Genomic DNA, 26,783 nt, shown 5'->3' with positions numbered 1-26,783 from the left:
CCTCCAGTTGCACTTTAGCAGATGAGCACGTTTCCAGGCAGATTCTGAGCATTGTGATAAATGGCTTCACCCAGACAATTGCCACATATAATACAGTAAACCCTAATGTCCCCTCACTCTGATTAATTCAAGTCATAAATGAGACTAAAGTAAGCAGCATTGTACTAGGAAAGCAGATAATCTTATTGTTTTAAAAAAGGGGTGGTATTAACATGGTAAGAGGTTGGAACACACTATTAGGTTGTTGAGGGAAGACATGTGCCTTGATGTGTGCTGGGAAGGCCACAACAAAGATGTCCTGTAAAACGCTTGGTGCTCTTAGTCACAAAATTGACAAGTATGATTTACTGTCCTCCGGGAGATCCTAGAGGACAGGTCATGTGACGGGAGCCATGGTGACGGCTTTGCGTCACCATAGCTCCACCCCACTATAAAATGACGAAAAGCACAGTATTGAAAAGCGAGGAGGAGGGGCTTAATGACACGGTTATGCCCCACCATGATATTCAATGTTCAATGCCCTGATTTTCGGCATTTTTTAGGATACAGGAGATTTGCCTACGTGTCCAGCAGGGCTCCCGGAAATTCCGGGAGAGTAGGCATGTATGTAGTAAATGACCTCCGTTATACTTTTATATAAAAGGAAAGGAATATTTAAAGCTGGGTCTTATGCGACCAGTTATATTTTGGTTTGTTTTGGAAATAGTATTCATTTAATGTGATTTGGATATACCAGTTACTGCTTGCTTGGCAGAAAGGAAGTAGATCATTTGTAGTCTCCAACTGAACAGTGCCCCTAGTTGCTACAGTCCTATACAATTTGCTTGGCTTTACCAAGCAACAACTTTTGGACAAATTCTTTGATACATAGGCCAATTCAATTAGCCATTGGGTCCTGTTGTAACCTCACAGCTATGTTTCTGTGCACATTGCCGGCAATTATGGTAATGAACACTTTGCTAACTTTTGCTGGCACACTATGGGGTAAATGTTTCAAGTTTGCCTTTACAAGACATCGCCCCTTTAAATTTTAGCTGCAGAGACGCTGATCTCCCGCGAGATGAAAAAAACGGACTTTGATACATTTACCCCTATGAGTTGTGATGAAAGATCATTACCTACAATACACTATAATGTAACCCCGTGGTTACTACTGGAACCTTTAAGGCTAATTGAATTGGCCCCAAAGAGTAACTTGTATTTCCCAAGAAGACTTCTACAGAATTTTTTAAATGTTTTTTTTTTTTTTTTTTCCCTGCACATCTATGTACAGAGTAAAACAATTAAAACTGAAAAAATAGTCTATTGACTCCCATGGATATTATTACTGTTGCAGTCATCAATCCCACCAAAAGATCACTGCTGCCAACAGTTTCTGACCATCTAATATATGTAGTCTGCCACCTTATGGCCTTACAGCAGGGCGTGTTATTTTGCCGGTTTTAGTGATGACTCTTTCTGTAATTTCCATTAACAATACAGCTGCAATTCTTCTCTTAGGACAAGTACTATTGTGCAGTACTGGAAACTTGTGTTATTTATGTAGGATTCCTGTTTCCTTTCCAGCAGACAGGTGAATCGTAACTAAATAAAGTGAGAGGAAAAAAACCCACAGCCAACAGAGCCAAATGGTGCCTTAGACTATTTCACAGCGGGTTTCCACCAGAACACCACTTCTTATGCAAAAGCAGTAGCTAAAGATAGGTAGAGGTGAACTATGACAAATGTTAGTGGGGGGCTTTTTTTTGTCTGCCAATGATTTGCTAGTACTATAAAGTACATAGGCTGCCAGATCTCATTCAGTAGAGAAACAGAAGTAGAAGTTCATTTGAGAAAGTATTGACTTTCTCAAAGAACAAACTGTCCAAAAGTAAATATATGCAAAAAGTAGCTCAGCACACATTTTAAATGTGTTCTAAATAGCACACATTCTTGTTCCATATGACGAGTATGCTTTGTTGGACAATCCTTATTAGTAAACTTATTTATTTTTTTAAAAAAAGGAAATCGCCCCCATCTCCTCTGAGATATCCAGAATATTAAAATAGAGGTCCTTAGAATTTTATGTGGACTGATCTGTAGTCCACCAGCTGCAACACTTCTGTTTTGTGTTAGATGTTTGCTGTATGGGAGTCTACTTGTTATCTACCCTTTATAGCCCTATTATATTGTAAAAAGAAAATAAACACACGTTAACTCTTTATGTAGATTTTATTTTTAATGTTGCTGCATAGACTCTGATCACTAAGCTGCAATATTCACATGCTATTAGATGTAATGTTAGGACATGAGGAAGTGGTCATACTTTGTATGTGATTAAGCAAACTAGATGGAACTGGAGTGTAAACACTGTTCTGTGTTGGTTACTTAGCAGGATTAGAGATGTTACTGAAGGTGAAATTGGATGAATAGCCTCAGATATTAATACGCCACACTTTTTTGTTTTATCGGACATATTGGTAAGAGGGTGCATGACCACAGTGCTGTGATGTTTGTGTATAAACTTTTTATTTTGTTAAAATCGGGTAAAAAAAACTGGGTTTGTCCAAAGCAGAAAAAAACACCCCAACCCCCCCCCTCCCCTCCAATATCCTAAAACAGCATGGTAGCTAGAATACAACAGATAAGTAACTAGGTATGTGTACTGCATAACAATGAGTTCACCAGTACATACAACAAATAAACAACTGAAAGGTAATCAGGAGCTGCTCTCTGGTTACAGAGTATAAAGTTCTCATGGGGCCTAAATGTGTGACCGTTTAAAGATCCGGAGGACTGTAGTATCCTGTGCTCTAGTGGCAGCATGTTCCCCATCCTATGCCCCAGGGATTGTTCTGTGGGTGAATCAGTATTCGCATGCACTCCTGACTTCCTGCTCAAATGTATTGTTTCCTTCAATAGCCTCCTCATCTGAAGTTAATACATTTAGGTAATTTCTAGTTAACAAATTCTATATGCAGATCAGATTAACCAAATGATTGGAAATTACGTTTGTCTTCTCTATTGAATGACCCATTAGCCATGGTTTCAGTAATCATAACATGCCACCTGTGGATAAGCCACATTCTGTCCCTAAGGTAGTCATAAACAGCCCTGTTTGCTAAGTGAAGTGTCTGGTCCTTTATGGAAATGAAACAAATATATACATTATTTTCTTACTGTTGCTAATAATGTAATCTAGAATTTGCTCAAAACCCACAATCAATATTGTAAAATGGAGCTTTTATGTAAATAATAAGTAGGATCTGCAGTTTCTGCTGCTTAGGAGTCTTCATTATAAACATCTTCATGAACTTCTGAAAACTGTTTTCTGGAATTGAAACCAGCTTGTTTGCTTTCACATGTTGATCTGTTTCTTGATTTGCTGTGGGTATTTCTAAACATGGTATAAATGATGTTTGAATGGTCGTACACCGTCACCATCAGTATGAAGCTCTGTGAAGTCCTGTTGCTGTTTCACCTTCTGAAATACACCTGACGACACCTTTGCCTTTTTGAATTTGTTGTATTTCCACACATAGGCCAGTTTCTGTCCTGCTGTAGAAAAAGGTGGAATCTGGAGCTGGATGCGGTTCGGTTATTTTTACAGATCACCCCTGCACCCCATCTACTTTTACTACACTGCGAGTGTCTCTATTTTCTTTCACAGTCTAAATACTTGTTCTGTCTACTTCCTAAGGCTTGTGAACAAGCAGTGTAAGAAGCATCTCTGTAATCTCTGCAGGAACAGCATGACTACCGGAGCAAAACGCAACAATACAGCAAGTTCACGGATCTCCTCCTTTCTCTTCCTGTAACAGTGGCAGTGCCCTCTGGTGACAAACGCAATGAAGCTTACATCTGAATTGTACTTTATCTGCAATCTTGAGTATAGAGGAGTTCTAATAATTGTATGCATCCATATGGTAGATGACCCTAAATAAGTGTTTCTATAACCTAGTTGTTAGAAAAATATTTTTGGGAGAAATAAAAGGGTGGCAATATAAGGACACCTTGTCTAAAAATGTTGTTCATCATTCTAATGAGAATACTTATATCTTTGTTTTCCCATTTCTGCTTAAAAAAAAAAAAAAAAAAGTACTCTCTTCTGGTGCTTCACATCTTTGCCCAATCCCTTAACTACACCACCAAGTTTTGTAGCCATAGATGGTGCAAACATAAACTACCAGCTGTTCCTGATAACCAGTGTTGATATCTGGATGATGATGATGATAATAACATAGTTGGTTATAATACATAAAATAAGCAGAATGTTTATTCTTGCCTAAATATGTCCACTATGCTCTTTTTCTCCTCTGAAGTAGGTTCCACTGTTAGAGGGAGCTGCTTCTCTAACTGGGCAGGCAGTCTGAGTGACCACTTTGCAGACTTGCTGCACGGAAATGCTCTGTGTTGATATACACAAGAACAGGACTAGTGATGTCATAGTAACTCATACCATCAGGACCCTGTCCAAAGGTTGTTCAAGTTTAAGTCGTCTTTAAAGAAGTAGGAAGTAAATACTTCATGTTTATAACAGAGTTGCAGAGGAATAATGGGAAAATATTGAACAGTGTGTACTCTACCTCCATTGTTCATATCTGAAAATGTAAATTTAGGGGATTTAGTGGTCCTTTTTAAGGTAATTTTTGAATATAAAAAGTGCTGAACCTATTTATTCTTCATCTCCTACCTGTTCATGTGTTTCCAGGGGTGCGAATAGAACAACATGAGCTGATCATCAGAGTGGAAGGCAGTGAGCTGTCTGATTGTGTAAGGACTGGCCTACACATGCTTCTTGTGTCTTAAATGAAACAAAAAGCAACTCCAGGGAAATGCCACAGTGTAGTGATGTGCTGATACTTTACTGTCCACATTGCAATGAGACAATGGAGGGCAGCAGATCTCTATGCTGTACTATATTTGTATCCCCAGCGGATTTCTCATGTTGTACTCTTTGGGACGCAGTGAGCGAGCTCTTGTGGATGAGCACCAGGCTGTGTAATAATGGGGATAGAGGCAAAAGCAGGGAGCCACAGAATGAGTTGGATAGTTATGTCAGGCTCCGGTCACACTAATGTAGCAGGATTCTGCTGTCAAAACACACAATTTACATGGAGCAAAGTTCATACATCCAGCTTGTAAAGGACTGTCCATCTGGCAAAGTATAATCCTTTTCTGCTGGATACAGTTGCTACAGAAGTTAATTAATAGCCATTAAAGGCGAATCAATGCTTTATAGTTATGTTATGATCATGTCCAAAGGTCATATATCCTATTTCTGGTATATTGCATCCTAGGTATCTTAGATTTACCTGGGAAATGTGATGTAAAGGTCCCAGCTATGCACAAGTCTATGGTGACCATTGACTCCTCATTTCCAGGATTCTTTATTGTATTTGGAAATTGGCAAACCTCACACTGAGAAGGTAACGGTTTCATGGCCTATGGCAATACTGCGTTTTCACATTAAATGACTAGCCAATTTTCAAGGGAGATATTAAGAAAGTCTTATGTGATTCCTCTTCCTTGTTAATTTCCAGATCCTCTTTGTGGCTAACAGTGTGTTTTACTTGGTAAATACCTTAGGGAATAAAATGATTGGATGAGTGGATTAATTACTTCACTGCCAATCCATCTCTAGTATCCACAATTATTAGACTTCAAGCCCTGACTGCATTCTAATCTCCACTGGAGAATTAGTGCAACCTTTTGAGGTTAATACCTGTTTGCCCTGTTTTTAACTAATTTCCCTTCTGAGTGCATCTTGTATTATCATTATCTTCCCCTTCAGCAACAGTTTGCATCTGAGTAACATTTTGCCATCAGGTTAATTTGTGTAAGTAAGGTTATATTGTATGTCTTTGGTATCTTGTATGAGATCCATTTATGAAAATACTGTTTAGTATGTATAAATTCCGGTATATAGTGTCATTAGCAGGGTTCTTTGTCCTAACTTATATGACAGAACAGTAAGGATATTTGCACTAATACTTGAGGCAGTTATATGGGTACATCAAGAGCTGTTTTAACATCTGACTGTGGTATATTGCCCTGCGTACATCGCATGCACGCTTCCAAAATAGTGATGAGTAGAGCACTATGACAAGTAACATTGTGTAAAGAACCATCTGTTTTCAGACTAAATCTGTCCTAGCTGCATGTGAAAAGCCCTGTGTAGATATCTTCAGCTTGTACGCATTGTAAGAGTTAACCCAGAGGCAAATGTTCAGCAGGCCCCTAAAGTAACAGATGGGTTAAACAAGCACATGCATGTGTTTATATGGCTGTAGGTTAGCATTGTGTGATTATATGCATATTTGGTCCTGTCACTAAATGATATAAAACATTCCTAAATGCTTCTCTCATTTTATCAAACCCAACAATCAGATGTTTCTAGAGCATTTCCCACGAAAACTCTTCTGTCTTGCAATATCACTATTCATATGGTTTTGGTAGAACTCTATGTAGTCCTATAAGAACCCTACAGCATTTTGAGGCTGCACAAGAACACACATATTGTGGATGAGGTGTAAAGGGAAATCTGATACATATAAATGTTTCATTGGCTAGACAAGCTCTAAACTGCTATATACGTAATATTTTTCCTTATGATGCTGCAGAGTGTCATATTTGCAGGTTAATAAAAACATGTATTATGTTGGTGCCACAAGCAGCCAACTTTCTTGAAATAATATTGGTTTATTCGGTGTCGACATACGTATATTCTTTATCAAAACATTTGTCCTATGAGCTAGACTCTAAAAATGTTTGCTTACAAATAGACTGGTGTCCCAATGATAGGATGTGGGTGATTTAGTGTGTGTAAAAACAATACAATTTATGTTTAATTACTTAAAGATAATGGTACACTCCTGCCCTGATTGCGCAAAAATGCATAACTTGGAGAAAGGAAACATTATAGACACTTGGGGGTATATTTACTAAACTGCAGATTTTAAAAAGTGGAGATGTTGCCTATAGCAACCAATCAGACTCTAGCTGTCATTTTGTAGAATGTACTAAATAAATGACAGCTAGAATCTGATTATTGCTGTAGGCAACATCTCTACTTTTTCAAACCTGTAGTTTTAGTAAATATACCCCTTGTGGGTTTTTTTGTTTGTTTTTCTTCTCTAAAGTCCTTTAAAAAAAAAAAAAAAAAACCCCAAATAAATAAAAAACAAAAACGGGATCATAATTTGAATTTGCAGTAGTTTTGGAATGGGTGGATAATAACTGGGAGCCCTTGCTTTATTTGCTTAGGGCACCAACCTTAAGCTGGGTACACACTACAGAAATTTCGACCAACTTTTTATGCCGAGCGATTTTACATGTGATCGATGTTCCGATCGCTCGGTCCATGGACTGCATACACACTAGCCTTGTTTAGGACGATAAAGGGAAGAGCGGACGTCCCTTTAGCGACTTTTTACAGCTATGTTGTCGTGAGCAATGACTGTATTTTCATACTCACTGTTGTGGATCGGTTAGAAGTTTATACACACTACACAGCGGAAACGAGATTGGAACGAAAATATTAAACGGTACGACCAACCAAATGAGGCGACAATCGTCCATTTGGGCAGACTTTCGACCATCGTGTCACTACACACACTGACCCGACTTTTGAACGAGCGGTCGTATGTCGGCTGATTTAGCCGATTATTGGTTGAAAACTGTGTAGTGTGTACCCAGCTTTAGAAATGGACATGTTCTTGTTTCTCTGCTTGCTCTTCACACTTGCTAATGAATATCACCAGAGACTCCTTTACATCTGTGGTTCTCTAGCCCCATCCACAGTGCTCAGTGTTCTCAAAACTTTCTTTATAGGATGGCTCAAAACGGCGAAGATACTAGTAAGTGTTCTTCAGTAGCGTTACTTCCCTTCCCCCCCCCCCCCCCCCCGACCCAAAAAACCCACAAGAGAGAGCGCGCAGCAGCTCCGTTTAGGCAGCGCTGTCCTATACAGCAGCCGCGGGGCTGTCAAAGAAGCTTCTTTGACAGCCCCGCGGCTGCTGTATAGGACAGTGCTGATTTGGTGGGCACTAAGTTAGCGCAGGGGGGGGGGGGGGGTTTCTGGAGACTCAGAAACCCCCCCACTGCGTACGCCACTGCATGTGTAAGTGAAGATAGGCTGTTTCTTCTTGGTAATGGATTTGGTTGCTGCAGTTACCTGTTCTAACACTAGCTGTATATTTTATGAAGTAGGGCAGAAGGATATTTAGGGGTGTATTTACTAAACTGCCAGTTTGAAAAAGAGTGGAGATGTTGCCTATAGTAACCAATCAGATTCTAGTTATCATTTAGTGAATTATACATAATGACAGCTAGAATCTGGTTACTATAGGCAACATCTCCACTGGATGTTTTGTCTTATGTCCTGCGTATATACTATTAAGAGCTTGTGCTTCCTGTTGGGAATTTACTTTCTTCTGAAATTCACATGGACAAGTCACCACCAGCTGGTCCCAGAGTTGAGCAAGTGCCAGCTCACGATTGGTTTAATAGTTACTCACAGACTGCAGCCCTACACCACTGGCAATGCTCCCAGCAAATGCAGGATCATGTTGGCATGATATCAGTCAGTGCAATCAGCCTGTACAGTGATTTGTTACCTATATCAACTGGTATTATTAGTTGTTTCTTTACAACTGCTGTCTTAGCTTATTTTGTGTTGTTGTAAAAGAAAACTGGAAAGGGTTTCCAAAGACAGCAGTTGGGTTAAAAGTAGTATTTAGTAAAACTGTTTTAAAAAAAAAAAAAAAGTGCAACAAAAATGCAACAATTTAGATACTCCCCTTTTATAAGCCTCTATATTGCAAGCACCTCTGTCCACCAGTTAGTGAGCGGTTAAGGGATTCGCTTAACATCCTCCTCCACCTTTGTCTCCATTTGCAGATTATCTTCCTCTTAGGTCCAAATGCCACTTAAGCTGCTTCACACATACCCACTATGGAAAAGATTAGATTTCAGAGAAGCTCTCTGTAAGTGGTCTGTCTGCAACAGATTTATCACCTGTATTATTGCACATGAAATTATATCGTAGACACTTTCTGAGGTCTCCATTGCACGTTTATCAGGGTGTTACCATGTTTATATCGTAAAGGTCAATGTAGCCATTGTTTTATTGCAGTTCCATGGTGTAGCAGACAGAATGGCACATCCTATTTATGTAAATTTAGTACAAAAATAAGGTTCTTTGTAAAGATTGTGGTAATTTTATGAAATGTCCAGGTTTATAATATAATCCCCAACACTTTTTACTAGTGTGAGGGGGGGGGGGGGGGGGGGGTGGGGTTGTTTGTGTATTTTTTGCTTTTATTTTATGTTATTTTCTAATTGTGCTATTGTTCATTCCAAATTAAATTTGTTGCTCTAATTCTTTGGAGTTTTAGTCCATGTCCTCGAAAAGGATGAATGAAAGATTTACTGAACAGTTGTCCTAAATAGCCTTAAACTAAGAAATGTTCCACTCTCCAGCTGTAGGAATACGTATCTGTGTAATATGTGAGGCACCGTGCCAGCTGCTGCTGCATCTACTGACTATTGTGCTGTTGCCTTTGTTACTGTACAAGCTCCAGTCTGAGCTAGCACAAAGACATCTCTGTAGTTTGCTTATGAATTCCTCTATTTCATAAAGAAACAAACTATTTTAACACCAGTGTTTCCAGTACAGACATTTACCAGCATTGAAAAAATATTTTTTTGCCAGATCATCAAGCGTATTTGTTTTTTTGTTGGGGTGTGCGCACCATGGATTAGATATAGCTTGTAGGAACAGGTTTGAGATGTATTTATTTGTATTATATTTCTAGTAACGTAACATTTGTCATTTTATGGAGTTCACTTGAACCTCATTTGCTATCCCTCCATGAAACTCATCACTCGTAGCTTTTCTGGATCTGATGACAACGTTACTGTACATATGTGCCCTAACTGGCCATATATGGCTATTCCCACACCGCATCCGGCCGCTCTGCCATACATTCTACTTCTCGCTGTAGTGATGAACTTTGCACACAATAGTGGCCATCATCATCCGCTATTTATATAGCGCTACTAATTCCATCGCTCACCAGGATTTACTATCTTGACAGATAATTTAAGAATCGGTGTGATCACATTTTGATCTGTCCAGATGAGGCTACACACTGTAAAAATAATTAAATTTTATGACCAAATGTGTCCTTTCTGTTCCTTCCCTACTTATATAGCAGCTTTTTTTAATGTCTCGTTTCCAAATACTACCCTATATCTGTATATTATCTGATGGGGTCCCCAGGGATTAGTGTTAGGCTGGTTTCCATTATGTTATATCTACTGGCGATGTCCTCTAATAAGGTAGCCACACATATTACGATCTCTGTTTGGCCTTTTTGCTGAGCACCCAGATATGGTGTCAATTTGGATGGATACAACAGTTTGGTAGTAAGGACCAATGGCCACATCACATAGGGTTCTATGAGCGATGGCAGATCATGCACCATGTTAGTAGTCAAGGTACATTTTGAGCTAGAAATGTTTTGAAACTCAGAAAGGATTACGTTTTCTCTCTGCCATCTTTGGTGGGCGATGGAGCCTCACACTTGGGGATTTTGGATTACTAAATCCACCAATCTGCCCAACAAATAATGCTGTATGTGGCTAGCTTTACTCTCATACACTAACAGGCTCCTCAATGTTTCTGCTCTTCTATAGATTTTAAAAGACGACAAAGCAAGTAATACAAGCTGCTCTTTATATAGAGGAGTTACTATTGACTATCTAAATATATATGTGAAAATATCAGGTATTTATGATGGGGTTTTGGGAAAACCTAATTTTCAATTGATCAGCTTTAATAGTAATTATTCCTAAAACCTTTATTATTTTCTGTATAAAGTCTATGCCACAGGACCTGGTGCTTATTACAAAAGGTCCTTCCTGTCTGGGCAGAGGCTCTCCCACATGCCTGCTAGATCATGGTGAAATCTTGATTCACACTGAACTATAAAACCATATGTTTTGAACATTCAGACTTATAGCTCATGCCAGGAATATATTGCAGACTTTTCTGGCAGTACAAAAGCTTTGTATAAAATAGTTAATAATGAATGGAAAAGTCCTGCTTTGTTACTGTTGCAGATTTCCTGTCTGATTTAACTATGTGTATAAAATCTGATTCTTTGTAGACTCATTGGATGAATTCTTTGAGTATGAGGCGGAGGATTTCCTGGGGTACCTGGCTCTACTGATCACAGAAGGTCGTACACCTGAGCATTCAGTGAAAGGCAGGACAGAGGGTCTCCACTGTCCTCCAGCGCAGTCTTGTCAGCCTGAGCCCAGTAAGCATGAATGCAGTGATAAATTGGCACAGGTGAGCATGTCCTGTTTTACTTGGTCAAGTCCTATTAGATTTTGTATATCTACCAATGTCCCTTTTATTACAAAGATATTTGTAGTTATCCTCTATCTGAAACCACTTATTTATTTAGTGATTTGTTTATTCCTTAATGTAATTTTTAAGGTTCTTTATTATCTCATAGACCACAAGTCACCACAACATGCACTGTCCTTAATAAAAGCACTTTGTCTGTAGCCTTCTATTTTCAGCAGTAACTTCTAATATATATAACTATAAGATCTGCATTATCTAATATATATATATATATATATATATATATATCTATCACACTATATATGGGACAGATATCATTAAGCCCTGGTTTTAATAAAGTAAATTCACTGTTCTTAGAGTACGGCATGGTTGATTGACTTCCACTGTTTTATCAAAATGTGTATTAATAGCCTCACTTTAATTTAATTTTCTACATCAAATACTACATTTCACTCTTTATTTTTCAGTGTCGTCAAGCTAGAAAAACTAGGTCTGAGGTCAATCTTCTGTGGAGAAATAATATTCCCATCATGGTTGAGGTGATGCTGCTACCAGACTGTTGCTATAGTGATGAAGGTTCAGGCACAGAGGGGAATGATTTAAATGATCCTGCGATGAAACAAGATGCCCTCTTGCTGGAGAGGTGGACCTTGGAGCCGGTTCCCAGACAGTACGTTTCCTCTTCCTGAACAGTCTTTGCTAACATAAACTGTTTACATGTTTCTTGTAGGTTTGTAAGTGACTGGGCATTGGCTCCTTTTTTTCTGTATATTGTTGGCATTTCCAAAGATTATAGAAATAAAACAATGGAAATGTAATTCTTTAACTGCAGAGAGCTGAAAATATAGGTTTACAAATGCCATGTGCCCAGTGCAAAAAGGTTACTTTTTTTTTCTTAACAAGGAAAGAACTTTGGTTACCTTTTTTTCTTTGTTACCCAAAACAATGCCAAGGAGAGATTTCTGTTTGAACTACTAGAATATCTGCTCGTTCTGTCTAAGCTCCTTTATTCAGTAGCGTATCCTCAGCATTGTCAGGTATTTCTAGAAGTGGCTACCTTGATGCATTTACATTTTCACACCAGTAGGCAGGACTGGATTCTGGTTTAGCAGCTGAAGTGGTCCCATTAGACCTTGAGCTTAGCAAGGCCTCGTAGTCTTTGTACTCATTATTGGAATTGGGTTGTCGGGGACATCCCCAAGTTACAGTGCATCAGCAGGGAGCCATTAGAGGTGAATCACGGCATTTACATCTCCAAAGTGCAGTGTCTTCTAGCGAACAGTGTGCTACAGAGGCCACATGCACATCAGCATGTCCAAGATCTAGAGGTGAAGAAGCTAAGAAAGTTACAGTATGTTCAGCCCAGCAAATAATTTTGTTTTTTGTTTTTTTTTTTTTTATTTTGTAAAAAAAATTCTGATGCAAATTTGTAATACAAAGTATTTAATCTTGGTGATCTGCTGCATTAATGTGGGTAGTGCTAGACCAACATCTACAGACCCAACAAATAGACATTTAATACTGTTGGCAACTAGTGTGCAAGATGGAATGAAGTTTATGCATACATGGTTTTTGTTTTTTTGTTTTGTGTTTTTTGCTGGCTGTTTTTGTAAGATTGCATGTTATATACCAAATGCAGTGTTCTCCCCAGAAAATTTTGCAAGCCGGGTGGGAGCAGCTGTAATATTTTGCAATAATGAAAAATGTTGGAGGTTATTGCCCACACCTGCTAGTACTGGTCAGACTGGTGGTCTAACACACAGCTGGCTGTAATGCTCACATAGTGTCTGTTATAATATAAGAAACAATGGTTTCTTATATTATGAAAGACTCTGTTGGGTTCTAAGAGCCGGGTGGCAAGTAAAAACAGCTGGGTGGAGCACCCAGGAAATAGGTGCTGGGGAGAACACTGCAAATGCAATTATTTAAGTGATGTTCCGTGGTTCTTGCAAACCATATTTCCTAATGGGGTTCTTTGTATGTCTAGGAGTGGAGATCGGTTCATTGAAGAGAAGACCCTACTGCTGGCTATCCGTTCCTATGTTTTCTTTTCTCAGTTAAGCGCCTGGTTGAGTGTTTCCCATGGGGTTGTGCCACGCAACATTCTCTACCGGTAAGCTGCAGTTCCATTCAACAACAATACTTTGTCTACTTGAAGATGGGGAACAGAGTGGAAACCTGCAGTAATTGGTTGATTTAATATTAAAATCTAATTTAATCAAGTTTGGCATTGGTGATTTAAAGTGCTAAATTATATGTGTTATTTGATCTTCTTGTTTGTTTTTTTGTTTTGTTTTTGTGTTGTTGTTTTTGTGGGGTTTTTTTGTTTTTCTTCTGCTTCTTGGAATTTATGAAAACTGGCGCACCTTTCTATATAAAACTTTCTGGTTTCAGCTCACTGTCCTTTTGTGCAGTAAGCATTGGGAATAGATTGGATTATTGACGAACTCTGACATCCCCCTGTGCTGATATTCTTACAACACCTTTCAGTTTCTCACTTGGTTGATAAAGATTTTATCAACTTTATGCGAACACATGTTTGGCAGGAAATAGTGGTTTTCTCCTTTGCATTTTGTAACAGCTGAAGTAGCAGGGTTCCCTTATCTTTGACGTGCACATTTCAACTTTAGATCTCACACACAGGCTTCACTCAAATACCTGTTACAAAATTAGATGAACTTTGCCGTTTTTCATTATTGTGATTTTCCTTTTTAACATTTCAAATTGTGAAACTGCTACATTAGTTTTTATATGCCGGACGTAAACACCTTTTTTACAGAATCCCAATAATCAAAAATATGCATTCTATCCCATGTAGAAGAGTCGGCACATATATTGAATGGATTGTGTAGGTGGAACCATTATGTGTCAGTGAGCGGGAGTTAGCGCCCAGGTTCTTATTTGTTCTTTTTGTGTATGTTTACAGAGTGAGTGCAGCTGATGGAGAGCTACAGTGGAGTTTTACTCATTCACCAACTGAACATGTGTTTCCTGTTCCTAATGTATCTCACAATGTGGCCTTGAAAGTCAGTGTCCAGTCTTTGCCTAGACAATCCAGTTATCCAGTGTTGAATTGTAGCATCCACAGCAATCTTGGCTTCTATGAAAAGAGGTTCTCCTCACATGAGCAGAGTGGTCCTCCACCTCGGGAGTCACGGGAGAACAGTGCGCACAGTTCTCAGCATACATGTAGCAAGCAGACATGGACTGAGCCTGGAGGATTACTACAAGCTAGAACAAGCCTAAGCATGAATCTCTCCCTTCCTGGTAGAAGCATGAAGTTAATTTCTGGGGGTAGTAATGGCTTAGACATTGGAACGTCACCATCTAAGATTCAGTGTTTCAGTATGATGCGTGATCCAAAGGCCGCACCACAAGGATCGCCCATTAGAAACTTTACATCATTATCTTTGGTTGATGTGCCCAACAACTCGCACCCAAGCCAGCCACCCGAAGCCAATCCCCTGATAGGCTCTCTAATTCAAGAACGTCAGGAAGTCATAGCAAGAATTGCACAGCATTTGTTACAATGTGATCAGTCCTCCTCACACATAACGAATCGTTCCTTCAAAATGCATGACTCCAGCCCCTTAAGCTCCAAAATATTTAGAAACCCATGTGAAGATGAGAACTCCAACAAGATAGACCGAGAAACACCTGTTGTGTGTCCTCCCAGTTCAGATTTCAATCTAACCCCAGACAACAAGGACAGAAAATTAAAAACCGACTCTGATACACCCATCACTTCCTCCCAACATACTGCTGAAGATAGATCCACACCAAAACTACAAGCAAGAAGGAGACTCATTCTAGTTCAAACCAATGAACCCATTTCAAGCACATTTCAACATTCTGTTAGTAAACACACCCCACCTGCACTCTCACTATCCAGTAAAGAAAATGTGTTCACACCGCCTGAAAAAGGAGACCTGAAACACAGTGGACAGACTGAAAAAACCATCAGTAAAGCAACTCTGCATCATGTCTCAAACCACAGCGCCACAAATATCCACATCTCCAACAACAAACAACCAAACTCCGCTGAAAACAAAAACAGTGACTGTGTTCATCTCGATAACCACAGAAATAGTTCACGAAATGTAGTGGCTTTAAAAACCTGTTATGTTTGCCAGACAGAGTCTAAATGTACAGAGAATAATGCAAGGAAGGCACAAGGGTCTGATCATAACACACAAATTCATAATACTGGAAACTATGCCAAGAAAGACAGAGAGAGTCAGAAATGCAGAGAGACCCAGGACAAGCAGAAATTGGCTCATGATGAGAATGAGGATCCAGCAAAGTGTGACTGTGGTACACAAGAGCAGGAGAACGGCAATGGGAGCTGTATGAGATGTAAGCGGCTGAAGAATACAGATCAAGCAGTAAGTATATACACAGAAGTAGACTTAACATTTGGGTGGATAAAGAAGTGCCTGCTATATAAAATGCCCTCATCTCAGCAGATGTCCAAAATGGCTGTTCTATCTTTATAGATTATAGATATCGATATAGAGAGAGAGTGTGGAGGCAGGTGGTGTTAGACCACGTTGGCACCCAACGTTTGTTTGGTTAGACTACCTGAATGCCACTGTATTGGACATGCTGGTAGGGCTTCACTACTCTGCAGAAACAGGGTTTGTGCCAGGTAAAAGACATTATCTAAATAATAGTACAAAAGTGGAAAACTTTTTAATGTTTGTCTCACTGCAAGGATCACAACACAAGTTGTGTCTTGTTACCAACATCTCCAGACTGGGCTAAACTTATTAGTGCTGTACCAAATGGAGCAGTATTGGGTCCTGACTTTGCCAATATTATTATTAATGACCTTGTACATGACCTAGAAAGTAAGGTGTCCATATTTGCTGTTGCCAATAAGCTATGTAGGCTTAGTAACCTATAGTGGGATAGTAACTTGCCACAGAAATTATTAGACAAAATTGCAAACTCTACAAGAATGTAGCTGACATATCTTGGTGTAGATAAATGTAGGGTTACGTATCTAGGCCATGGTAATAACTATGCTTTCTTATACATTATGTTGGATATATTTGAGGAGGGGGAATAGAGATGAAAAGAGACTTAGGAATACTTGTTGACAGAAAGTGAAGTAGCAGCACAATGCCAGGCAGTGGCTGCAAAGGTGGATAAAATCCTAACAGTGCAGTCACTAGAACACCTCTTGAATATGGAGTACAATTTTGGGCACCATACAGTAAGAGGAACATAGATGGGCAAATGCCTCAACTACAATATATTGAAATGTTACCATTCTAAAAGGAGGGTTAGAAACTGGAGTTGCCTGTAAATACCTTTCTCCAAAATAAACAAACTAATTTAATATATATATATATATATATATATATATATATCTATATCCAAATCGGTACAAAGATTTACCGAATTAAAATTTCATATCAGATGAGAAGGGATTTTTAATTGTGAATGGAAGACAGTTTCAGCATACACACAAGGGGTTTGTAACTGTGAGATTGGTTAAGATGCGGAACGCCTTATCACACGTTGGTGCTGGAATTGTGCACTGTTCTCATTGGTTATATGTAGGTTTTGCTACAATTTTCTTAATATAATTTAACCACTCAAAATTATTTCCTGAACTGATTAAAAGTAACACTTAAAGCTTTAAAGATATTTCCACCTATTAACCCAGTAATTCCAGCTAACAAGCAGCCTGTAAGGGTCCCATGCCAGGTACACCTGCAGTCCAGGAGCACTCTTCACCCCCAAAGCTGCTGTGGGTCACCTTGACAACATGGGGAGACAATTCGGTGCATTGTTGTCAGGCTGAGTACTCCCAAAATGTGGAAGCCCCTGGCATCAAACCTTCCACAGTTCTGCTAGTTTGTGGAGGGGGACTGATGGTCAAAGAATTGCTTTGTGGGTTGAAATGGCTGTCTCATACATTTGTCTTGTAGAGTGTACTGCTCTCTAAATGGCAGATCACATTATGTGGGTTTTTTTCTTTATTTTGGTTGTAACACACAGTTTGAACACTAGAGGGAGCATAAGCATTTGACAACATAAGAAAGCTATAGAGTATATGGAGTATAAATCTGGTGTAGAACGAGCTAGAGCAGCTGGAACAAAAAGGGTCCTGATCAGTATATAATGACCCATACTTTAGTATTTTTGGCTAAGAAGAGCTGCATGACATATGCATCTAAGGTTTCTCTTTGGTGTGTCCCCAGAAGTTGGTGCCACTGCGACCTTCTAATAACTGGAGGAAAAAGGGTTTTCATTCTCTGGATGGGATCTCTACAAAGGCCTTCCACCCCTGTACGGGTTTACCTTTACTCTCAAGTCCTGTAAGTAATTTTATGTATTTTTACTTTTCTTTACTACTGGATGTTTGTCCGTTTTAGAAGGGAACATATCTGTTTTATTGGTGCTTATTGTTCCACCGTTAATTGCACACACTTATTTATAAAGCAGGTGTAATGTTATGTAACATCTGGAACAGAGAATAATCTCTTTAATTCTACTATATATACCACAATATGCTGCATTATGGAACTCTCCTGTTCTGTATAATATATTTTCTGGTGTAGTGAACACCTTGGGGACAGTTGCCTTGGTAACCAAACAAATGCAGAAATCCCTGTTCTCCTGACCAGCTACAATATGCTGTTTGGTCACATTAACTATTAAGAATTCTTGTTCCTTTAAAAAATAAATGAGATGTATTACTCATTTATTTATTTTTTAAATTGAACCATTTTATATATATTATTTTTTTTATATTATAATGTGCTTGTGGAATATCCATCATAATGTGGCACATGACAACAATGTTCTTGGCTGTCCCTACATTCTGCTTATAGATTGTACCAGTGTTTCATGTTACTGGCCTCTCCACAACAGTATGTTCTGTGAGTCCCCGTGCAAGTGGGTTAACTGGTTTTGTAATGTCTCTGTAAAGCAATGTGACTTCTTGGCTGCTATCGGCCGTTTTTATTTGGAGCTTTCAGATGTCGAGGTAAACTTTAAGCACATAATAGTGCACATGTCACAAAATAAGAGTAGACTTTGTGTAATGCGGAAGGAACCCCCGCTGTTAGTCTGGGGGTGGAATGTTTGTGGAAAATCTGACAAGGTGAAAATGATCTTAAATTCAATTTTTTTTAAATGGTTAATGTTCAGTAGATGAGACGGTGATGACATTGCAGAAAACTTGCTAGAGTGCGTTTGAATTAGCAATACAATTGAAATTGGCGTAGGCTTACTTGTTCAGTGTGACTGCATACATTTATTTATGGGAAAGCCCTGCTGGAGATGACAGGTTTTCTGTTACCGGTAATGCTGGCTGACATTCTAGATTTATCAGATCAAATAATTGTATTTTTTTTTCAACATAGGTTCCACAAAGAAAAACACAGTCGGGGTATTTTGATCTGGACACCTCCTTAGTGCAATTTAGAAGTTTAGCTACAAAGAGGTATGCATTTATTTTATCTTTTTTGTCTTCCTATATATGACTTGTTCCATAGGAACCCCATTTACCTTTTTTATAGAGATTTTTTTTTTATTTTTTTATGCTCTTTTGTGTAAACCCCATGTTTTTGTTCTTACTCAGTGCACAAATAATTGATTTCTCGCACCTGGAGACAGGTCTGCTTTAGCAAAGCTGAACGTTTCTGGGTATTACTGACACCTTAGCATGCTCTGAGGGAACAATATTCATGTATGGAACAAGTCATATCTAGGATGGTCACAGCACATGTCTAGAGCTGATCGTCTTAAAACATGGGATAACTGTACAAATACCAAATGTCTTAAATGCTTTCAAACTATGTGACTGTTCAGTTTGGAACAAAATAAGTAATGGCTTTTCTTTCAGATGGCTAATCATGATCGTTCAGAGATTTACAGTCATGGCCAGAAGTTTTGAAAATGACACAACTATTGGTTTTCACACAGTTTGCTGCTTCGGTGTTTTTATACCTGTTTGTCAGATGTTGCTATGGTATACTGAAATAAAATTACAAGCATTTCGTAAGTGTCAAAAGCTTTTATTGACAATTACATTAAGTTTATGCAGAGTCACTATTTGCAGCGTTTACCCTTTTTGAAGACCTCTGCAATTCACCCTGGCATGCTGTTAGTCAACTTCTGGGCCACCTACTGCCTGATGGCCGCCCATTCTTGTCTAATCAATGCTTGGAGTTTGTCAGAATTTGTGTGTTTTTGTTTGTCCACCCGCCTCTTAAGGATTGACCAAGTTCTCAATGGGATTAAAGTCTAGGGAGTTTCCAGGCCATGGACCCAAAATATCGATGTCTTGATCCCTGAGCCACTTAGTTATTGCTTTTGCCTTATGGCAAGGTGCTCCATGCTGGAAAAGGCATTGTATGTCACCAAACTATTCTTGGATGGTTGGGAGAAGTTGCTCTAGGAGGCTGCTTTGGTACCATTCTTTATTCATGGCTGTGTTCTTGGGCAAAATTGTGAGTGAGCCCACTCCCTTGGCTGAGAAGCAACCCCACACATGAATGGTCTCAGGATGCTTTACTGTTGGAATGACTGATGGTAGCACTCACCTTTCCTTCTCCGGACAAGCGTTTTTCCAGATGCCCCAAACAGTCTGAAGGGGTATTCATCAGAGAAAAGCACTTTACCCCAGTCCTCAGCAGTCCAATCCCTGTACCTTTTGCAGAATATCAGTCTGTTCCTGATGATTTTCCTGGAGAGAAGTGGCTTCTTTGCTGGTCTTCTTGACACCAGGCCATCCTCCAAAAGTCTTCACCTCACTGTGCGTGCAGATGCACTCACACCTGCCTGCTGGCATTCCTGAGCAAGCTCTGTAACGGTGGTTGCCCAATACCGCAGCTGAATCAACTCTAGGAGACTGTCCTGGCGCTTACTGAACGTTTTTGGAGGCCCTGAAGCTTTCTTCACAACTATTGAACCTCTCTCCTGTGAAGTTTTTGATGATCCAATAAATGGTTGATTTAGGTGCAATCTTACGAACAACAATATCCTCCCCCTGTGAAGCCTTTTTCGTGCAAAGCAAAGACGACTGCACGTGTTTCCTTGCAGGTAACCATGGTTAACAGAGGAAGAATAATGATTTCAAGCACCACCCTCCTTTTAAAGCTTCCAGTCTGTTGTTCTAACTTGATCAGCATGACAGAGTGATCTCCAGCCTTGTCCTTGTCAGCACCTGTGTTAACGAGAGAATCACTGACCTGATGTCAGCTGGTCCTTTTGTGCCAGGGCTAAAATGTAGTGGAAATGTTATTTTTGGGATAAAGTTCATTGTCATGGTAAAGAGGGACTTTGCAATTCATCTGGTTACTCTTCATGACATTCTGGAGTATATGCAAATTGCCATCATAAAAACTGAGGCATCAGACTTTGTGAAAAGTATTTGTGTCATTCTCAAAACTTATGGCCATGACTGTAGTGCTCTATGTAGCCTGTTATTGGCTTACTTGTTGGGGTTTGAATCTAATGAAGATCACCCATTGTATCCCTAACAGACAAAGTCACTGTGAGAAAACGGAAGATGGTTTTGAACACACAGACAGACAACTCAGCTGCAGTGCTCCACCTGCTCCTTGTCTGAGCCTGCTGGGAAATTTTGAGGTATTTGTCTTCTGCTGTGTAAGGATGAGTTTTGTATGGACTGCTACACTACATTTTAAGTCAATTGCAAACACGTCCTTTAGCCTGTTCTCTATACATTTACATTCTGGTCTGTCTATTCCACACGTATGTGCTATTCCTTATGTAGCACAGACCTATTAAGCAGTGCACAGTAGAGTGGCTTCTAGTTGGTGTATTTCTGAATAAGGTTCACCTTCAGGCAAGCTGCTTGCTACACATGAAGCAACCTTACTAGGTTGTGTAAGACGTATCACATATGTGTAAGGAGGAGGGGCTTAAGATAGAGTATAACATAATAGGCAAAGGTTGTGCCCCCAGAATCCCCCCTCCCCCCATTTGCTTAAGTAAAATCTCCTTTATCTCTCTCTTTTCATTCTCTAAGTTTATATTCTTCTCCATTTTTCAGGAATCTGTCTTAAATTATCGCTTTGAAACTCTGGGCACAGTTGGAGGGTTTACAGCAGACGTTGGGGCAAGTGGAATCTTCTGCCCAACACACATGACTTTACCTGTCGCCGTGTCTTTCTTCAGTGTGTCAGAGGACAATGCTCCCTCCCCCTACATGGTAAGGCACAGCTACGCACATGATTAATTATAGGACTATCTATATGATAAAAGTACCCTAGCCTCAAAATGTATTTCATTATTTGTGTTGTGTGCGGTAAAGTAGATGTTCTATTTCTATGGGAGATAGTTTATTTGTATACAGGAGACAGCCGTGTCTGATTAATAAAGTAAAGTACTTCTCTAAATGCATACAGGGCAGAAGTGGAGATTTTTATATTTTATTGTGTTTTTGTTTTAAATCCATTAAATGAATAATTTGGGAAATCTTCAGCTAATGATCGGTTTCTTATATAACATTGGAGGGGATCCCATAGCAGCCACTCACCTTATGAGACCTGATGGATAAAACACAACCTAAACAGTACGTTCTCCATCAGCCCAAAGAAGCGCTGGAGGCGCCCTCATAAACCTTGATGTTTGCTGGACAGCCAATATTGACTGACCAGTGAACTGGAAGCCCCAGTGATCCATGAGAACTTCTGCAGTATCACATAAAAGGACCTATTTTATTGTAAATTGGCATTCTGTAAAGAACATGAAATAGTGGCCATTATTCTGAACATAGTTGTTAATGTCTGTTTTTATTAACATGTTTTCTTCTGCCTCAGGGTAACATTACACTGGAGTCTCTTGGCAAAAGAGGTTATCGCATACCTCCTTCTGGAACCATACAAGTGGTATGTATAATTCTTCACGCTTAAAAGTGGTTTTTTGAATTACTATGTCAGTTCAAGAAAATCTAAGAGCATAACATAAATGTAATACTGAAATTTCCATGTTGGCACCTAAATAGGTTAAATCAAAACTGGTTTCCTCATTTGTACTAATTTATTGAATAAAATGATCCCCACAGTGTCCTATTATTTCATGGCTCACATTCCTCCTAGTCTTGTCACATTCCGGTTCTATTTTACATATAGGGTTTTTCCAATTTAAATCCCTTCAGCAAAATAGTCAACTCCTACAAATAATAGTGCTCTCCCCCTTTCACTCTATTTAGCAGGGTCCCAAGACACACACATCCAGGATCTCTGCCAATTATCTTCTACACTGCTTGGTTGTCTTCGTAGCAGAGGAGATCTGACTCTAAACAAGTGATATAACTGCCTTTTTATAATGAGTTTGTAGAGAGCATCCGTAATACAACTGGAGACTAGTTCAATAGTCGATAACTACATTATTCTTTAAAAATAATTTTTACTGGGCTGCACATATGACCCTTAATATTTCAAGGAGTCATTGTTTACATTAAGGTATAGCGCACACAACGTTCTATGATTCTCATCAAAACACTAGTACTTCAGTTTAACTTGGCCCAAGTTGCAGGTCTAAGCCTGGTTATGGACGGTCTCTGCTTTGAGCACGTACTACATGGTGTGTTGGTTTAGTTCCTTCAGTCCTTTTTTTATTTTTTTGTTACACTATCTACTTAGAATTGCTATATATGAACCCTTGATGCCCTGCACTCTCGTAGTTACTCTTATAACAAAGATTTATTTACTTTTTACACTGAGCATTTTATGGTGGTTTTTCAAATGTCCAGACATCAATCTCCACATTGAAACCCATATTTAGCACCATACCCCTTGCATTTCAGACCTTATTCAATCCTAACAAAACTGTGGTGAAGATGTTTGTGGTGAAATATGACTTGCAAAAGATGCCAGCCAATCACCAGACATTCCTGCGGCAGAGGACGTTTTCTGTTCCTGTAAAGCGAGATAGGAAGGGGGCGGTCCCTGAGAACATCCTGAAGACAGAAGAGCGAACATTGCGCTACCTCATTCACCTGAGGTAATTCTCCTTTGATATAGCTTTCCTTTAATATTTGATATTTAATGGTATACAAGTTATGGAAATATATTGATGGTGTCAGGAATTGACTAAAAGAATGAGGAAGTATGTTAGGGAAATCCGGCTGTGGCTGAGTCCTAGAGCCTCCCTCTCCCTAAGTATCTGCAGTTTTGTAGGTGTATTTTGGAATGTTCTTGATGAAAGGAGCAGTATCCAACTTTAACTTGTTATATAATTAGTGGGGGTCTTGTTTTTTATTTGAGGCACGAGGCCATGAAGGAAAGCTCTTGCCTATTGCAATAGGTGGAGACCTTTTTGCTCTGGCCCTCTGCAGTCTACATGCTGGTGATGTATAACTAGAAGATGAGTTTCATGAGTTGTCCCTGACAAGTGGTCTCTTCACCCTGAGGTTTTTTGTTTCTTATTCTCAAGCTCCCTTACAGCACCAGGAAATAGGACTTGGTGCAATGGCTTTCCTAATTCGGTAAAATAGACAGACTTTGTTCTCTTTGATGGCCACAGGAATGGCTGCTGGGGGCTCTTTACTCTCCCATTGGATTAGGACAACAATCCAGTGGATTTGTTATGGGAAGGGGCTCTCTAGCATCACAGTACACTCTATCCTAGTGCATATTCTCTCCTCAGCGGTGCGTCCTGGGGCATCATCAGGCCAGGTCTGCAAGGTGACCACCTGGCCATCCCACAGGGTTATAGGGAAGAGGAATAGTTGGGTTATTTTGTTTGTATTCCCACTTAGGTGTGAATATAGCCCGCCATCCAGGAGACAGCGAATTAAACTGAAAGTACATTAATCCTCCTTATTTAAATTTAATGTATGAAAAATGTGAAGTATTTTGCCTTTGTCACTTTCACCATGGTGGCCATTTTAGAACATGCCTCATCCATACCAAGTTCGTATCTCTAATATCAGCTGAAACAAACGTTTACATGCTGTTAAAATGTGTGTAAGTTCACTTCTGACCAGAGAAAATGTGTACTTTTGAAATTGTTTTAATGATGTCAGAGGTTGATAACCTTACCATATCATTAACTGCTGTTTTCCAAGTATTAATACCACATTTGTGATGTAGCTCCCTCATTACCTATTCACTTGTGCACTGTAGTAATCCTCCAATAGTAGATTATAGGTATAGCCCCCTGTCCACATATGGGGTGGTGTAGGTATGCAGACACTCATCTCTGGAGTTGCTAAGTCAACACACAGGTCTATCTCTGTCCTCTTCATCCCATGAAACAGTAGGTATATCCAGATGTTTAGTAACAAGTCAAGCTGACAGCACCTGGCATGACTCCACCTTTCATAACAGTATCTTCAACTCTTCTTGACGTCACTGGGTTCCAAAACCTCACCCTCAGACCTCTGGCACTCTGCTACGTGCCTGGCTGAGTCCTAGAGCCTCCCTCTCAGAACTCAAGCTGACTCGTGCACGGCTGCTAGCACTATCTGTTACACAGATTCTAGTCTGAAAGACATTGAAAGAAGGATGTTTGATGGACCTTCATTCACTCATCACTTAGGGGTGCCACTCGTGCTCTTTCATATCTTCTATTTAGTTGAAAATCTAACTGTGGCTTCTAATTTACAGTTGGGGTAAATGGTCATTTTTATTTAAAATGGTTAAAGTATCTATCCCTGTCCCCTTTCCCTCCATTGTGCAAGGACTCTGATATGGGGACCAAAGCAAAGATGTGTCACAATGTAGACAGGAAAGCATGTAAGTGCACACTCATGTATGTCCTGCACACTAGCGTAGAGGAAGAAGTGTAAATATTTTATGATTCCGAGGATGGAAAAATATTGCTGGTCATTTAATTCTTGCAACTGTCACTGTATTGGCATTGTGTGAACATAGTTGTCTAAATGATGTGTTTTCCTATTACTCATAATACTTTTCTGACTGTACTGCTCATATCGGCAACTCTGGATGTTTTGAGCTTTTGTTTTTGTGAAGGGCACCTGACATCTACAAGTTCCATAGTCATTAATTTGAGTGAGTATTCATGGAAATGCTTTTTCTACTTATTCTCTAAAAGCCTTTGACTTCACTGAGGCATATCCTGGTAAAGTGATGGACTGAATCTTCTTAAATAGTGGTTCAGCCACTTGTAGTAGATTACCTGTGCACTTCAATACAGATCTGTCTTTTTGGTCCATCATCTCTCTTTGGCTTTTTGCTTTTAAACCAAAGTTGTTCCTGATTTCCCCCTAATGTTTAATTCAAATAATTTTGTAATTGAGAATATATAATAATTAGGTGCAGGATTCGTCTAACTATCCACTTTCCATTTAGGTTCCAGAGTTCCAAGTCAGGAAAGATCTACCTCCACGGAGATGTAAGACTCCTATTCTCTCGTAAGTCTATGGAAGTTGACAGTGGGGCAGCGTATGAATTGAAATCCTACATAGAAACTCCAACAAACCCTCAGTTTTCAGTCAGATGCTGAGAAAGCCACGGCAGAGGAAAATCTCTTAGAAAAATAAAAAAAGCTTGATTACATATTGCAAAGAGACATCTGAGACTTTAGTCTGAATGAACGTGGCAAAAAAAGGACCAGCTCCAAAGGTTTTCTTCAAAGCGTTCTGTGTATTTGATGTAGACTGGAAATTAATAGAAAGTCCTAATCCATTTTTTTTTTCTCTATGTAATACCACTTGATTAGGTGTGTGCTGCATTAGCAATTCTTCCTGTTTAGTTTAGTGTTTACACATTTTATTTTGTTTATTTAATATTTAATGTTTCATTTACTATAGTGATCGTTTGTCTGTGTTCTACTGTAGCACAAAGCCTATGTAAAATCATACAATGTATTTTTGACAGTAATATTGAAATCTAAAATATATACAAATCTTTAATTCTGTGTGAATGATTTTTCTACATTTTACACCATTTAATGATAAATGTTGTGAACTTTGTAAGGGTCACTTGTGGTTCTTCTGTCCAGGTGCTTTTTTATTTGTATTTCACTTTTTGCTTTTTTTTTTTTTTTTTTTTTTTTTTTTTTTTTTTTTTTTTTTTTTACTTCCTCTCCTCCTTGAGGTCTAATTTGTAATCCTCATCAGGTCGGTGATGCACAGGCAGTTGTGCTTATTATGCAGCAAGTACAGAGTTGAGACAATGCCTGCTTCCACCTCAGTCTGCTACAGCTAGCACCTCACAGCACATTCTCATACACACATGCATACAGAGCAGCATAATAAATGGTGGATTTAGTATGTGTGAGATAAAAGTTCATACATTCAGTTTACTAATATCATGGCAACAATACAATAGGAAGGAGTTGTTTAATTACACCGTATAAAGCAATGGTGGCCAAACACAGAGACTCAGAGCCAAAAGACATCTATAGATACCGCAAAGAGCCAACTTTACCATTTTTCTATATATATATATATATATAGTGTGTGTGTGTG

At 39.2% G+C, this 26,783-nt stretch overlaps 1 protein-coding gene across 1 annotated transcript in view; it reads left to right on the top strand.

The window, feature by feature from the left end:
• The window catches only part of ATOSA (atos homolog A), a 36,296-nt gene extending 10,071 nt beyond the window's left edge, over nt 1-26,225 (top strand). Inside the window, exons 2-12 of the mRNA XM_075208020.1 lie at nt 11,154-11,338; nt 11,827-12,029; nt 13,347-13,472; nt 14,286-15,744; nt 17,572-17,688; nt 18,739-18,818; nt 20,863-20,968; nt 21,396-21,554; nt 22,165-22,233; nt 23,154-23,350; nt 25,663-26,225. Of these exons, the coding sequence (XP_075064121.1) occupies nt 11,154-11,338; nt 11,827-12,029; nt 13,347-13,472; nt 14,286-15,744; nt 17,572-17,688; nt 18,739-18,818; nt 20,863-20,968; nt 21,396-21,554; nt 22,165-22,233; nt 23,154-23,350; nt 25,663-25,816 (2,855 nt within the window). The 3' untranslated portion in view covers nt 25,817-26,225. The remainder of the gene's footprint in view (nt 1-11,153; nt 11,339-11,826; nt 12,030-13,346; nt 13,473-14,285; nt 15,745-17,571; nt 17,689-18,738; nt 18,819-20,862; nt 20,969-21,395; nt 21,555-22,164; nt 22,234-23,153; nt 23,351-25,662) is intronic.
• Nucleotides 26,226-26,783: the final 558 nt, after the last annotated feature.

Source organism: Mixophyes fleayi, chromosome 4 (assembly GCF_038048845.1).
Source record: "Mixophyes fleayi isolate aMixFle1 chromosome 4, aMixFle1.hap1, whole genome shotgun sequence".
NCBI classification, from domain to species: Eukaryota; Metazoa; Chordata; class Amphibia; order Anura; family Limnodynastidae; genus Mixophyes; species Mixophyes fleayi.
This window is presented reverse-complemented; position numbering and strand designations above follow the sequence as displayed.